At 34.9% G+C, this 15682-nt stretch overlaps 1 protein-coding gene across 1 annotated transcript in view; it reads left to right on the top strand.

The window, feature by feature from the left end:
* The window catches only part of VPS13A (vacuolar protein sorting 13 homolog A), a 270963-nt gene that overhangs the window by 245288 nt on the left and 9993 nt on the right, over nt 1–15682 (top strand). Inside the window, exons 69-70 of the mRNA XM_027964486.2 lie at nt 9248–9333; nt 12700–12823. Coding sequence (XP_027820287.2) covers nt 9248–9333; nt 12700–12823 — 210 coding nt within the window. The remainder of the gene's footprint in view (nt 1–9247; nt 9334–12699; nt 12824–15682) is intronic.

Here is a 15682-nt window from a genome sequence, read left to right as displayed (position 1 = left end):
TATGAATATTGACAGCTGTGTTGTCCCATGGAGTTACTAATTTTCAACCATTTCAGACATTTAAAAATATTTTCTATGTTGTCTTTGAATCTATTTTATCTCTTACAAAGATATCATGGTTGCCGTTATATAAGTTGTTGTAGAAGGGAGGCTGTTTTTGTTTGTTGTGTATTTCTTTTCTTTCAGAGATTACAGATGTTTATAAGTAGCTACAAACACTGCCTTAATAGCAGTTGGAAGATAACTGCCTTCAGCTGATGTGGTCTTTCCCTTTACTTCGGGAGGAGAATTACAACTGATTTGGAAAAAAGGGCTTATCGTAGGCAGTCAGATCACCAGAGTAGTGCTGAACACTCTTCCTGACTTCATCTGAAATTTTGAGTAAGTGGACAAGAACTAGAAGATAAAGGACCATTGGATCTTACTCCAGTTTTAATTCCTCCTCTTCAGAATCTTACTTCTGAATGGGATGAGAAAACAGAAGAGAGCCAAATTCTGTTCTCAAGGCAAATTAAAATTAGCGTCTCAGTTAAGGCAGATCCCCTGAAAAGACGACGACCTGTCTATTTGGATACAGTCCTCATACTTCATTTGTTTGTTGATCAGAACTCTCTTGGAGAGTCTTTTGACACATTATTGTTGAAAGCTTATTCTTTTGAACATTTAGTAGTGAACCCCACTAACTTATTTTGGGCTAGTGGAGTAACTCACCCCACTTAGAACATTCCAGAATTACATAAAAATATTGTGTGAATAGGACTTTGAAATTACGTCTTTTTCTGGAGGTGATGGTTTCACTGAGGGGAGGTTCCAGTTTCCTCATTCCAGTGTACAATGAATTTTTAAATTATTTTTGAATCCAATGATTGAAATGAAGCTAATTTGATTACTAAATCATTTTCAAAAGTTTGTCATCATTTCATCCCGTAAATTAAAAAAAAAAATTACTCATCAATAGCAATTTGTATTTGTGTGGGCTTGACAGTTTGCAAAGCTATTTAACATACATGATCATTCAGTCTTCACAAATTAGGAAAACAGCTCAGCTTGCTGAAGTGACTTGTGCTAAATCACTCATCCTATAAATTTATAAATATATTAAGGAAGGATAAATATTATTAAAATAGGAAATGTAGTGCATTTAACTTTAAAAGAAATAGAAGTGTTATGCTTAAATAGGTTCAACTTGAGTCTTATTTTTGCTTACCAAGGATATGCAAATAAAGTTAAATTTCTACAATAAGTCCTAGTTGAAAAAGTTGCTGCTGCTGCTGCTAAGTCGCTTCAGTCGTGTCCGATTCTGTGTGACCCCATAGACTGCAGCCCATCAGGCTACCCCATCCCTGGGATTCTCCAGGCAAGAACACTGGAGTGGGTTGCCATTTCCTTCTCCAATGCATGAAAGTGAAAAGTGAAAGTGAAGTCGCTCAGTCATGTCTGACTCTTAGCGACCTGATGGACAGCAGCCTTCCAGGCTCCTCCATCCATGGGATTTTCCAGGCAAGAGTACTGGAGTGAATTGAAAAGGTGGTTACTCTTTATTTAGCTAAAGGTGCTAAATTGTAAGCTGAGACTCAGCCCACGATTTCTCTACTGATTATAAGAGTTCTACCTTACAATGTCCCCTGGTTATTTTCGACAGCATATAATTCTCATCATAAATTGAGCTTAGTAAAAGTTCATCCATATTTGTTTTTAGTGTGTGCTCTTAACAGTAACATTGTTAAAAGACTTTAGCATAAATTATGAAAAGTCTTTTTTATTAGCCAAATATCCTATGAAAGAAAAGTTGTTCTCCTGCCAAATGAAATAATTGATCTTCATAGAAAATTAGATCGGAGGCTGATTTCATTCATCTAAAGACAAATTTTAAAGTCATTCATGAAAGGAAGTACCGCACATGGTTTTTTGTCAGTTGAGTCTTTAGTTGTAAATTCAAATGAAATTTATATCCTAGTTACATCTGAGGATGATTCTGATGAACTGTAAACCAGTGAAAATTTACCACTGGAAAAAATCCTACAGGAAGCAATGTAGAAAATATGTATTCAGACATTCTGTGCACTTTGAATCTGAGTTAGTTGTTTCTTAGTCTTATTATCTTCCAAATAGATAATTATCCCTGGGTATTATTTGAAACTGAAGCATTGCAAGAGGCATGACACAGCTTGTGGACTATCTGAGTCCATATTTCAATGAGCTGTTAAAATAGGATCCCACTGCATCTACTGGAATACATGTAGTTCTTCTATGTGAACACATTTTCACAGTAAAAACACTCGGAGGTGCAGTAATACAATATGACTCAGTGCCTGGATGCTGGAACCATGTAAACCTGAGTTCAATAACAGCCTTTTGTTTTTACTAGCTTTATAATCTTTTATTCTGGTCTGATCTTATATTCTAGACTATAAAATGGAGATCATTGTACTAACAGTACCTGGATACATAATACCTTGATGGTGTTGCTAGGATTAAAAGTTAGGTTGTGTATATGATTATTAGTACAGTGTCTAACAGGAACTCATTGTTATATTTTCATTATTCCAGATGAATAATAATTTTATGCTAGTTCTTGGTCATCATTATTCCTCATTTGTCTCCTCTTGGCCAAAATTATCATCATATTTTGCCCTTTTTTTCTTTAAAGGTTAATAGAATAGTTAGAATGTTGTGACAATTTGCACACATTAATTGTATAGAAACAATAAAACCTTAGTAATTTGGACTGATCTGATTATTTTAATACTTTGAAAGAAATGTTACTGTTTTCAAGTTTATATAGTGTCATGGGTCAGTAAATGTTTATATAGTGTCATGAGTTAATAGATGTTGTTCAGTAGAGGTTCTGCTGGAAATGCATTAGAAAAACCTCTGTAACTATCTGCTGCTCTACTTCTAGATTGCATTAGGTCTGTTGATTAACAGTCTTCTGTTGTCAGTGCACATAATCATGAGCTATTTCTGTCCTTTCTCCAGACTGTTTTAGTTGAACCAGTAGGTAACAGTTCACATTTCTTAAGATAATACTTTCTTCTGTTTGATTTTATGTCAAGTGTTATGGTCAGCTGTGTAAGATGTTAGCATGGTTTATACTTTGGCTGACAGTCAAAATACCTTGTTTGCATGGGAGGAGACAAAGATATGGAGGGGGGGTGGTGAATTAAAGCCTAATCCTCTTCAGATTTGATGATACAGTCAATGAGATTTAGTTAAAAAAAATGGCTTCACACAATAAGCTAAATATCTCTTCATTGTGTTTGTATCTATTCTATATATATACATGAATGCATGTATGTATATATGAAATCACTGAGCTTTCAGGTAATGAATGTCTGCTATATTTGCCCATGAAACTTAGTTGAATACCTTGTTCTTCCTGGCTGTAGCCCTCATGTCTCTTACACTTGAAGTGAATTGATAAATTCTTTTTTATCCCTAAGTTTTATCATATTACTCTAAGGAAGTTATACTTGCTGACTTTCTCAGTAGATGATGAATAAGTAGATGAACAAGTCATCTTGAACAAGTAGAAGACTTGTTCATCTACTTATTTACTGCTTAAATAATTGAGAAATGGCAGCATTTAGCATTTTAATTTTGTTTACTTCCCTAAATTTTGTCATTTTTAAAGTAAACTTAATTTTTTTAGTACAATCTGTTTGTAAACCTTTCACTTCCCCCTCCCATTATCTCCTAACCAAATTAGCCAATCTGTAAAGCCATTTATTGGTTATCCAGTAGATTTTCTTGCTCAATAGCATTTTTTTTTTCATCTAGATAAATTTCATTTTCTGTTTACCACTCATGTGAAGTGAAAGTCGCTCAGTCATGTCTGACTCTTTACGACCCCATGGACTATAAAATCCATGGAATTCTCTAGGCCAGAATACTGGAGTGGGTCACCTTTCCCTCCTCCAGAGGATCTTCCCAACCCAGGGATAGAACCCAGGTCTCCCACATTGCAGGTGAATTCTTTACCAGCTGAGCCCGAAGGGAATCTCAAGAATACTGGAATGGGTAACCTATCCCTTCTCCAGCGGATCTTCTCGACTCAGGAATCCAACCGGGGTCTCCTGCATTGCAGGTGGATTCTTTACCAACTGAGCTATCTTAATATATGTATATATTATATAATATATGTGCTATATATATATATATGTATAATATATGAGTTACCTTAATATATGTAATATATGTATCTTGATATATACCTCTATGAAACTCCTCTTCTTAAAAAGATAGTAATCAGATTTTGGTTTTGTTTTTTGCTTAACTGTATTCCTGTCTTTACCTAATTTTCTTAAATATATTTATACTGAATATTATCACCTTGTATTTGGGATTTAAAGCCTTCCATGTTAATGAGTTGTTCGTATCATCTGCCTTTTCATATTTTGGTTTTTTCTTTCAGAAATGTTTTTGTTACAGAACTCTGCTACTTCATAGCATTTGGATGGTTTGAAAGTACTAGCTGTGTTTTCTTTATTACTGTAGTTGTTAGGTATGTTCCTTTTCTAAAGTACTGGAACTTATCTGGCAGGAAATACGGATATTAGTGGAGAGTAACTGATACAACTGTCTATCCAGTTCCTACTTTTTGTGTGTTTCTAATGTTTAATCAATTTGGTTTGGTTTTTTTTTTTTTTATATCTAGCAAACTAAGGTTTACATACACATCTTTTCTGTTGTAAAAGGAACCCTTACCACTAACCATACATTTTAATAGTTACCTGTAGGTTCTGACAATTATATACAACAAATGCAGTTTCCTTAGTGTTTCTGTTTATTTCGTTAAGAAAATATTTAAATGATGATGGATAATTCATATATTCTATTGATGAGTAAGGCAAAAAATGCTTTTCTTTTAACATGATAGCATATAGATGAAGCAAACATGTCTAAAGTTCTGGCAGTTGTACTTGAAACCTCAGACGAACTCATTGATATTTCTGCCAAACTTTGGTCTTCATGCAAATACTACATGTGATTCCTAGTCCTGGTATTGCTAATTCTTCATTTATTTTAAAGGATATCACAAATTATTTTAGGAAAAGCATTAATACCTAACATCTATTTAGAGTAGAATAAGATAGAGTATTATTATACTGTTGGAACCCTGTTAACCTAAAAAAAATTAAGCCAGTCTGAGCTGCTTTAGCAGCCTTACATGGCAACAACCAGCATCTAGAGATATTGAAGACATTTTTGAGGTCACGGAAACATGTGACATGGTGTAGTGAAAAGCGTTGAAATTAGAAATAAAGAAACCACTTTTTCTGAGCTCACTTTCATAACTTACATGTCTGAAGTACTGACCAAGTGACCCCAAGCAAGTCAGTTAACTGTAATCTTAACCTAATAACACAGGGTTGTCATGAGGATTAGATAAGAAGGACACTTAAATGACCCTTGGTTTCTTCATGTATACAAGGAAGAGATTAGTTTGGATGAACAATAATATTCCTTCAGGTCTGAAATTCCAGATTTTCAAAATAATACAAATGATGTTTAGAAAAGTATAAAGGTTTATATGTCGTGAGTTTATAGAGTCAAATAATTTTATCAGGAAGTTGTGACCAAAGGCATGACATTTGTAGATTCTTTACAGCATGATGAAAGATGATTAGCTATCACATTCTCTCCTATCCATCTATGGGATTTAGTCCAAAATTGTCACTTCTGCTTATTAATCGTGTTGTTCTTCCATAGTTACATGTTTTAGTGGAGACTGCTGCATGTTGAGTTATCTTTGACGTTTATTCAAATACATTCAAATTCTACACGTTTCAAAGCAGTTTGTTTGACCACTCATGTTTCAAGTTTTGCATTTGAGATTTTTGATGAACTCCAAAAAGCATTGCATGAATTACTTTTTATTAGCTTTCTTTTTATCAGATTTTATTGTGACTGTTGAAAGTGGTTTAATTATTTAAATGTACAGATCAGATTGGAACTGAAAAGTGAAAGGTGATGAAAAGAAATTAAGTTGAAATACCCAAGCCTAATATTGAAATAAAAGTTGCTTAGAATTGAACCATTAGATTTTATTTGAAGATTGTAATCTATTAATGGGGTTTATAGACTCTTGGCTTCTATTAGTAGTGCTATTTTTGAGGAAATAAACATTTGTATTCTGTATTTTAAAACTTAGCCATATAGAACAAAAGAAAATAAATACTTGCAAGCTTTTTTTCTTCCAATACCATAAAACTGAAACGAAGGATGTAAAATTATAAATAAAAGCTTCCCTTGTGCCTCCATCCCCATCATTATCCTTCCTAAGCCCAGAGAAAAATGCTGTGGACAGATTTGGTGTGTTACCACCAACCCTTACAGAAATTATTTGTTTTTATGCAAATGTATGTGTTTCTACTCCCCTCATACATTCTCAGTAACTTAATTTCTTTTCAGATAGTATATCTTGCCCAATTTTCAGTATCAGTACACACTCATCTACCTTTTATTACCCTTGTAAGCAGGTTGTTTCTTTTTCATGATTGTATAGTGTCCTGTTGTATGCCTATACTGTAATTTATTTAAACAGTCTCCTGTTTTTGAACATTTAGGTTTTTTGCATTTAACACAATGTTACCATGAAGATTCCTATATATATTTCTTGGCATGGCTTTGCATAAGATAAATCATAGCAGTGGAATTTCTAACTCAAAGGATAACATTTATTTGACTTGAATTTTCTTGATTTTGAGTTAGGTTAAACATTTCCTCGTGTTTATTGTCAGATTTTGTGTTTCGTTGAATGACCTGCTTGTATCCTTACACATTTTCCTATAGACTGACTCCTTTTTCTTCCATTGGTTTATTCATATTGCTAGAATTCTGTATGTTATGATATTAGTTTTTTATCACTGTATTAACAGATATTTTCCTAATTTATCCTTTGATTTTTATTTTATTTCTGTTTGCTTACTGTTTTGCTATTCATTGGTGTTTAATTTCCACATACTTAACCATTCTTATGGACTTTGTGTTTTACATTTAGACCTTTACTGTAAAATCATAAAAGTGTTATTTTATTCTGGTACTTTTGTAATTTCATTTTGTGTAGTTAAATTAGTGATACATGTGGAATTAATTTGGTGGAAAGAGAGAAACAGAGATCTAGCTTTAGCCAGCAAGTTGCTTGAAGCATCATTTATTTGGAAATGCATGTTTTTGCCCAATAATTTGAAATGTCTTGATTTAATAAATACCTATGTTTGGATATATAGGGTTTTGTAAAATCCTGTTGCATTTTGGTCAGTTTCTGGAATCTGTATGCTTTCTATTGCTATGTCTGTATATAACTTCCACTAGCACCAGACTTTCATGCCTGCAACTTTATAAATTGTATTAATGTCAGCTAGGGTAGTTCTTATTCTCCTTTCATATTTTGTATTATCACTTATTTTCATATAAATCTTATTATAATTTTGTCAAATCACTTTTTCCCCATCTCAAAACAAATTAACAAATGCCATCTTGGAATCACATTAAGAGTTCATGTATAAAAATAGGATAGAAGAGTAAAATCTTTATTACAATGAATTTTTATATCCAAGAATAAGACATGGATTTTCATTTTCAAATTTTCTGTTATTCTCCTTAATAGAGTGTTACAGCTTTTATCATATAAATTTAATGTATAAACATTTTATCTTTTTATTACCTTTGTAAACAGGTTTGTTTTCCTTCCATTTTTCAAATTGATTACTGTGTTTTAAAGTAAAATTAACTGGATTTTGTAGTCAGATTTTCCAGATACTTTTTATCTGCAAGTAATTTCTACTCTTCCTCTCTAATATTTGATACTTCTTTTTAAAATAATTTATAATTTCTTAAAATATGACCCACTTTACCACTAGTTTTGCAAATTTATTTGCATAATTTATGTTATTAATTTTTCTGAATCTGTGGTTATGTCCCTTTTTCATTTCAACTCAAGGAATTGAAGTTTAAACGGCCCTACTCACTACAGTAAATAGTAAAGTTACTCTTTTCCTCAATATTATGATCTTTGAAGTTAGAAATTGCTTCCATGCAGTTAATTAATTTGTATGTTTTATCCTGCTTTTTTTTTAACTTCTTTAATAAAAATGTCTATTGTATCTGCTTTCTAAAGCAACCTTACTATGAAGTCACTTGTTAGCTTTCTTCTAAATTGCATAATTTTAGTTTTTTTATATAGCCTCATGGAATACAGTTTTCTAGAATCTTTATATCCTCTTTTGGAATTTCTTCAAGAGATCTAACATTTTTATCTAAATTCTCAAGGAATCTTAGTCACAGTTACATTGCTTGCCTTTAATAAATAATAGTCTAGCCTGATATACATTTTAAATAGCCAGAGTAATTCCATTTTCAGAGCACATTATATTGAGAATATTAAGTCTATTTTGTTTATGTAGTTAACTTTATATTTTGTGAGACAAAGAATTGTTGATCACGTCATGTACAGATAATGTTTCAGCAGTCTTAAAAGATAAAGTCTAGTCCGTGGACTGGTTCTGGGGTTTCCTGTCTTTCCAGAAATAATTTCCTTCCTAAATTTGAATGAATTGTGAGATTGGCAAAGAAAAGCATGTTTGTAAGGCAGATATGACAATTATAGGGAAGAGGCAAAGTGGGAGCTAATAGTAGTTTATATGATGCATATGTTTAAATATGTATTAGTGTTTACATGTGTTTTTGTACAGATATGATCAAATACTAATCTGTTTTCCAAGACAGAGTTAATGTGATTGTTTAATACTAACTTCAATAGGTTTCACTTCAGTTCAGTCAGTCGCTCAGTCATGTCCAACTCTTTGCGACCCCATGAACCGCAGCATGCCAGGCCTCCCTGTCCATCGCCAACTCCCGGAGTTTACCCAGACTCATGTCCATTGAGTCAGTGATGCCATCCAACCATCTCATCCTCTGTCGTTCCCTTCTCTTCCTGCCCCTAATCCCTCCCAGCATCAGGGTCTTTTCACTTAAACTTTGTAAAATAACAATATCTTCTAAAACTAGCATTAAACGCCAGTATAGCTGCAGTTGAGTAATCTTGAATAAAGTAGTACAAAAGGTGCTTTTTAAGAAGGAGCAGCAATGATTTTGTGAATATTCAACTTTCTGACAATATGTTTACTGTGTAAGTATGTTAATGAGTTTGCCCCCTTGAGAAGCGTTTTTAGAGGATCAGTAAAGCATTATTTGTATTAGAATGGGATATCAACTTTCTCATTCTCTCACCTTTCTTTTTTAGGTCATCGAAAACGGAAGATTTGCAAAATACAAATATTTTACCCATGTCATGATCAATAAGACAGACATGTTAATGATTACCAAAAGGTAACCTCCTTTCTCTAGAATAATTTGATAACAGGTTAACTGACAATCACTCATGAAGTGAAGCAGTTGTTATTCACATCTTATTCCACATATTTAACACTGATTCATAGTAACTATGGGGCTTCCCTGGTGGCTCAGTTAAAAAATCTGCCTGTAATGCAGGAGACCTGGTTTCAATCCCTGGATCAGGAAAATCACCTGGAGAAGGGAATGGCAACCCACTCCATTACTCTTGCCTGGAGAATCTCATGGACAGAAGAGCCTGGTGAGCTACAGTCCATAGAGTCACAAAGAGATGCAACTAACACCTCACTTCATAGTAACTGTGATTCTCTTGCTCTGCAAGCCTCGTGCCTAAAACTGTACATGCATACAAATAAATGCATAACCATGCACAAGCATGACTTTAAGTACTTTTATTTGTTTCAACCAATTAAGTGGATATAGAAATTTCCCATAAAACTATGCTCTAAAGGGTGGGTAATACCATTCCTTTCACCTCTCTGAAAAAGTGTACAATTTCAGGTTACCCCAGAAGTCAGTAATCTTCTGGTGGTATCTGATCATTAGAATATATAGAGAGACTCACTCACATAGATGGGTGTACCATTGGAGACAGATTAGTTTTACAGCCAGATCTTCACATTGATCTGTAGACAGTAGAGGGAAAAATAAAAATATACAGTGGCATAGCCTTGGAACAACAAGTGTTCACAGGAGTTATTGTTGATATTATGAAACCTGGGGAAAGAATAAGCAAGTGCAGTTTTAAGATGGATTTCTGGATGGTAGGGAGTGAAAATGTAACTGAGGAGGAGAAATACAACTAAATAGAAAGGAGTGGTCTACTGATTGATACGGGTTTGTTCACTGCCAAAAGGGTGAATTTATATAAGCATCTTGTTGGTTCAAGTTGGTTATTGGACTTAGCAATCATTTTTAATGTTTTTAATCCTAATAATTTCTGAGCCCCAAATTTATAACACTATCTTAATTTTCTTGTTTAAAGAATAACATAAAGTAGAAAACTCACAGTATTTAGAAGGTATAGATGTGAGAGCCAATATTCTTTCCATCTCAGGTACTAGTCCCTCTTTTCCTAGAGGCAACTTGCTTTTGTTTGTGTCCTTGAAATATTCTTTGCCTGGGCAAGCAAAAATCTGCCTCTAAAAGCATATGTCTGCCTGTATAGGCATGTTGTGGCGGCTGTTCAGTTGCTAAGCAATGTTTGATTCTTTGTGACCCCATGGACTACAGCACACCAGGCTCCTCTGTCCTTCACTATCTCCTGGAGTTTGCCCAAATTCATGTCCATTGAGTTGATGATGCTATCTAACCATCTCATCCCCTGCCACCTCCTTTTCCTTCTGCCTTCAATCTTTGCCAGCATCAGAATCTTTTCCAGTGAGTCAGCTCTTTGCATCAGCCAAAAGTTTGGAGCTTTAGTTTCAGCATCAATCCTTCTAGTGAATGTTTAGGGTTGATTTCCGTTAGGATTGACTGGTTTGATCTCCTTGCTGTCCAAGGGACTCTCAAAAGTCTTCTCCAGCACCACAGTCTGAAAGCATCAAGTTTTGGGCACTCAGCCTTTTTTATGGTCCAGCTCTCAAATCTGTCCATGACCATAGCTTTGACTATATTGACTTTTGTTGGCACAGTGATGTCTCTGCTTTTTAATATGCTGTCTAGGTTAGTCATACTTTTCATTCCAAGGAGCAAGCATCTTTTAATTTCTGCAGTCACCATCTGAGTGATTCTGGAGCCCCCCAAAATAACATCTGCCACTGCTTCCACTATTTCCCCTTTTATTTGCCATGAAGTGATGGGACCGTATGCCCTTATCTTAGTTTTTTGTATAGGCATATACATACATATCTTAATATAAATGGGAATCTATTATACCACCATTCTGTACCTTAATTCTTTACTTAAGGCCTATGTCTTAAAGAGTATTCCATGTCGGCATATGGGGATCTTTCTTAATTTGTAAATGACTGCCTAGTATTCATTTAGAAATATGTACTATAATGTACACCTAAGTTGTTTCTGAACTTTTGTATTTAAAGACCAGTGCTTCAGTCATTTTTGTTCATAGCAACATTCAGTCATGTTTTATTAACCCTTCTCCCCATTGACTAAGGGAAGGGTGACTCATCAGAGTTAAACAAGAGTCATTTGCTAAGTTTATTATTTCCACATCTTGCAACATTTTAGAAATAACTTTCTTCTCGACATAGTGGACCTCTTTAAATGTGGTCATATAAACCTTGACAGTAAGCGTAATGAGTTAGTTTATTGAAAAATGATATTTATATTTAGGGTGTACTTTCTTTCCAAGTTTTGCACTTGAAGATAAAGGATCTTTGAATCAGGAGAGGAAATACTAAGTATCTGTAATAAAATTAGCTTAGCTTTGGTTTTTCACATGGTTGTAGATATTCTGGAAGACCAGTGGGTTTATTCCAACAGTGTCTATATTCTGATTGGTGAAAAAGGGATCAGAGACAGAAGATGGAGATGAAAGAAAGAAATCTTGATTAGCTGTCTTTTTTTTTTTTCCATTCTAGCCATGAATCACCTGTTTCTTTAATTCAGTCCCTTAACTTAAAGTATATGCCACTTAGAGAAACCTCTGATTGTACCTACAATTGATGTTTCAGCCAGAAAGACGACTTGGGGAAGAAAGGCCTTTGAAGGAAGAATTCAATAGAATTATTATAAACAGAATTATTTGCATCTCTTGATTTCTTTCCTCAAAATAATTGGGGGAGAACAAGAATTACTTTTAAAAATCTCTTTCTGGTAAAGTTTGGTTAATATATTTTATGGAGCATTAGTAACAAAAACATTTTTTCCTAAAGCACTAATTCCATGGAAGTTCTACAAAATATTGCTTGGTAACTGTTTCTGTTAACTTTTTCCTATTTCTTAATAAATTTCTAATATATTTCCCTTTATAAGTACTTTATTTTTTCTAATATAAGTATGTCATGCTATACATTCCCTACTAAACATTGCTATAGATTTCATGTTTTCATTCTCATTTAGTTCAGTTATTTTCTAATTTCCTTTGAGATTCTTTGACCCATGTATCTTTTTTTTTTTTTTTAGAAGAATTCTGTTAAGTAAACATTTGGAAGTATCCTTATTTCTGTTGCTTGTTTTCTGGTTTAATTTCATTAAACATACTGAGAAAATGTTGTATTTCAGTTCCCTTAAATTCATTATAGTCTTTTATGACCTCGAATGTGGTGTCTCTTAGTGAATGTTCTACATGCCCTTTCAAAAAAGGCGTATACTGCTTTATTATATTATTGGATGTAAATCCTTCAGTTTTTAAAGTGGATTCTTTTTTCTCTTTTTGAGTGGTGTATTGTTTGTAACAAAAGGAACATTTGGACAGCTTACTTGTGAGTGGCAGTATAGTTTTGATGAGTTTACCAAAGAGCCATTCATTGTTCATGAGAGAAGACTGCGCATCGAAGCAAAGGTATGTTGAATAGAATTTTTTTTAACACTTGGTGCTGAAAACAACACATTAAAATAGTCTTGACCTCTGTAATGTTTCTACCTCTTTTATAGATGTGGCTTTATCTTCGTATGGTTATTCGTTGCACCTGCTGTCTTACTCAGGCTTAAAGAAACAGGCCAAGAAGAAATGCACTTTTGTTCTCTCACATTGACAACATTTGTGGGCCCTCATTTCATACTCAGTAACAGAACTGTACCTTCCTCGTTGCTATCTAAGGCACTAAAGTGAGATATTTGTATACCTCAGAATCCCTGGCAGTTGCCTAGAGAATGTTTTTCCCTGAAATCCTCACTAAGGGACACTTAAGAAGTTTTCACTGTAACAGCCTGTGTCAATAGTTCTTTTGTCTTTTTATAGATGTTACCTTCCTAATTCAATTGTAGTCTTCTTGAATGCAGAGACCATTTCTCTGATTTGTAGCAGCTAGTGCAGTACCTGGTACTTGGATGTTGATATAAAATACAGAAAATTGCTAGTCATTTGGTAAATCATCAAGAGTCTCAACATCCGTTGTAAGTTGTATTGACTACTCTCAGTACTATAGGTGATACAAAGAAATGTAAGATGATATATTTGACCCCAAGGTATTTACTAGATACCTATGTGGAGAAGGAAATGGTAACCCACTCCAGTATTCTTGCCTGGAGAATCCCATGGACGGAGAAGCCTGGTAGGTACAGTCCATGGGGTTGCAAAGAGTTGGACACGACTGAGCGACTTTTCTTTCTTTCTTTCTTTCTTTCTTTCTTTATGTGGAGGGCCACTTTGGAAGTGGCTATATTAATCCAGAAATACGTGATTCAGGCCAAGTTAGTTTTGTTCATTGTTATTTTTGTTTGGTTTGGTTTTGAGGGTTTTAATTAGTTCATATAACTGAGAAGTCAAAGTCTATATCTTGTGCCTTAATTATGCTCTAATGTCATCATTAGTATTTATTCTCTCCCCTTCCTCTCCTCCTTCATTCTGTCCATCATTCCGTCCATCATTCCCACCCCCATCTCTAGGTTCTACTTTCTTCAGTGTGGGCTTCATTCTCAAGCAGTCTATCCTTTGGTGACACTGTGACCAGAAGAAGTTCCAGGCTCATATCCTACTAGCTCAGCACAATGAAAGCTTCTCAGTGGTCCTGGGCCACCTTTAATCACCTGCTTATTCCTAAACCAATCACGTTAGCCAGTTGGCCAGGGGAGGGTCATGGGATCAGTATGGTGCTACCAAGAAGGAAAGGTCAGCTCTATATGAAGTTCTAGCAGTAAGACATGGTGAGAAGTAGTTACCCAGAGGTGATTCAAGAAATTGTTACTGGAAGAAGGGGCATTGAACACAGTCAGAAACAACAGATTTCTTCTAGGCTAGCCTACAGAACAGAACTGTGCCTAGGTCCTATGCTTAACTAGTGAAGACCATTAGTTCAATCTTACCATTCATTTCAAAGACATGGGGCAGCTCTTAAGTAGACTGGATGTTAGTTTCTTAGCATCTTAGTCCATTTTACCCAGTGAGAATTTCTCTGATTCACTCAGAAAACGAAAGACCCTGTGGCCACTTAGGAAATAATGAGTAGCCCCATGTCAGTAGGTGCCCAATATGCTACTGGAGATCAGTGGAGAACTAATTCCAGAAAGAATGAAGAGATGGAGCTAAAGCAAAAACACCACCCAGTTATGGATGTGACTGGTGATGGAAGTAAAGTCTGATGCTATAAAGAGCAATATTGCATAGAAACCTGGAATGTTAGGTCCATGAATCAAGGCAAATTGGAAAGGGTCAAACATGAGATGGCAAGGGTGAACATCAACATTTTAGGAATCAGCAAACTGAAATGGACTGGAATGGGTGAATTTAACTCAGATGGCCATTATATCTACTACTGTGGGAAGGAATCCCTCAGAAGAAATGGAGTAGCCATCATGATCAACAAAAGAGTCCGAAATGCAGTACTTGGATGCAATCTCAAAAACAACAGAATGATCTCTGTTCTTTTCCAAGGCAAACCATTCATTATCACCGTAATCCAAGTCTATGCCCCAACCAGTAATGCTGAAGAAGCTGAAGTTGAATGGTTTTATGAAGACCTATAAGACCTTTTAGAACTAGCACTCGAAAAAGAGGCCCTTTTCATTTTAAGGGACTGGAATGAAAAAGTAGGAAGTCAAGAAACACCGGGAGTAACAGGCAAATTTGGCCTTGGAGTACAGAATGAAGCAGGGCTAAGGCTAATAGAGTTCTGCCAAGAGAACTCACTGGTAATAGCAAACACCCTCTTCCAACAACACAGGAGAACACTCTACACATGGACATCACCAGATGGTCAATACTGAAATCAGATTGATTATATTCTTTGCAGCCAAAGATGGAGAAGCCCTATATAGTCAGCAAAAACAAGACCAGGAGCTGACTGAAGCTCAGATCATGAACTCCTTACTGCCAAATTCAGACTTAAATTGACGAAACTGGGAAAATCACTAGACCATTCAGGTATGACCTAAATCAAATCCCTTGTGACTATACAGTGGAAGTGACAGATAGATTCAAGGGATTAGACCTGATGGACAGAGTGCCTGAAGAACCATGGACAGAGGTTTGTGACAGGAGACAGTGATCAAGACCATCCCCAAGAAAAAGAAAGGCAAAATGGTTGTCTGAGGAGGCCTTACATACAGCTACGAAAAGAAGAGACGCTAAAGACAAAGGAAAAAAGGAAAGATATACCCATTTGAATGCAGAGTTCCAAAGAATAGCAAGAAGAGATAAGAAAGCCTTCCTCAGTGATCAGTGCAAAGAAATAGAGGAAAACAGTAGAATGGGAAAGACTGG

The sequence above is a fragment of the Ovis aries genome, chromosome 2 (genome assembly GCF_016772045.2).
Source record: "Ovis aries strain OAR_USU_Benz2616 breed Rambouillet chromosome 2, ARS-UI_Ramb_v3.0, whole genome shotgun sequence".
Lineage (NCBI taxonomy): Eukaryota > Metazoa > Chordata > Mammalia > Artiodactyla > Bovidae > Ovis > Ovis aries.
This window is presented reverse-complemented; position numbering and strand designations above follow the sequence as displayed.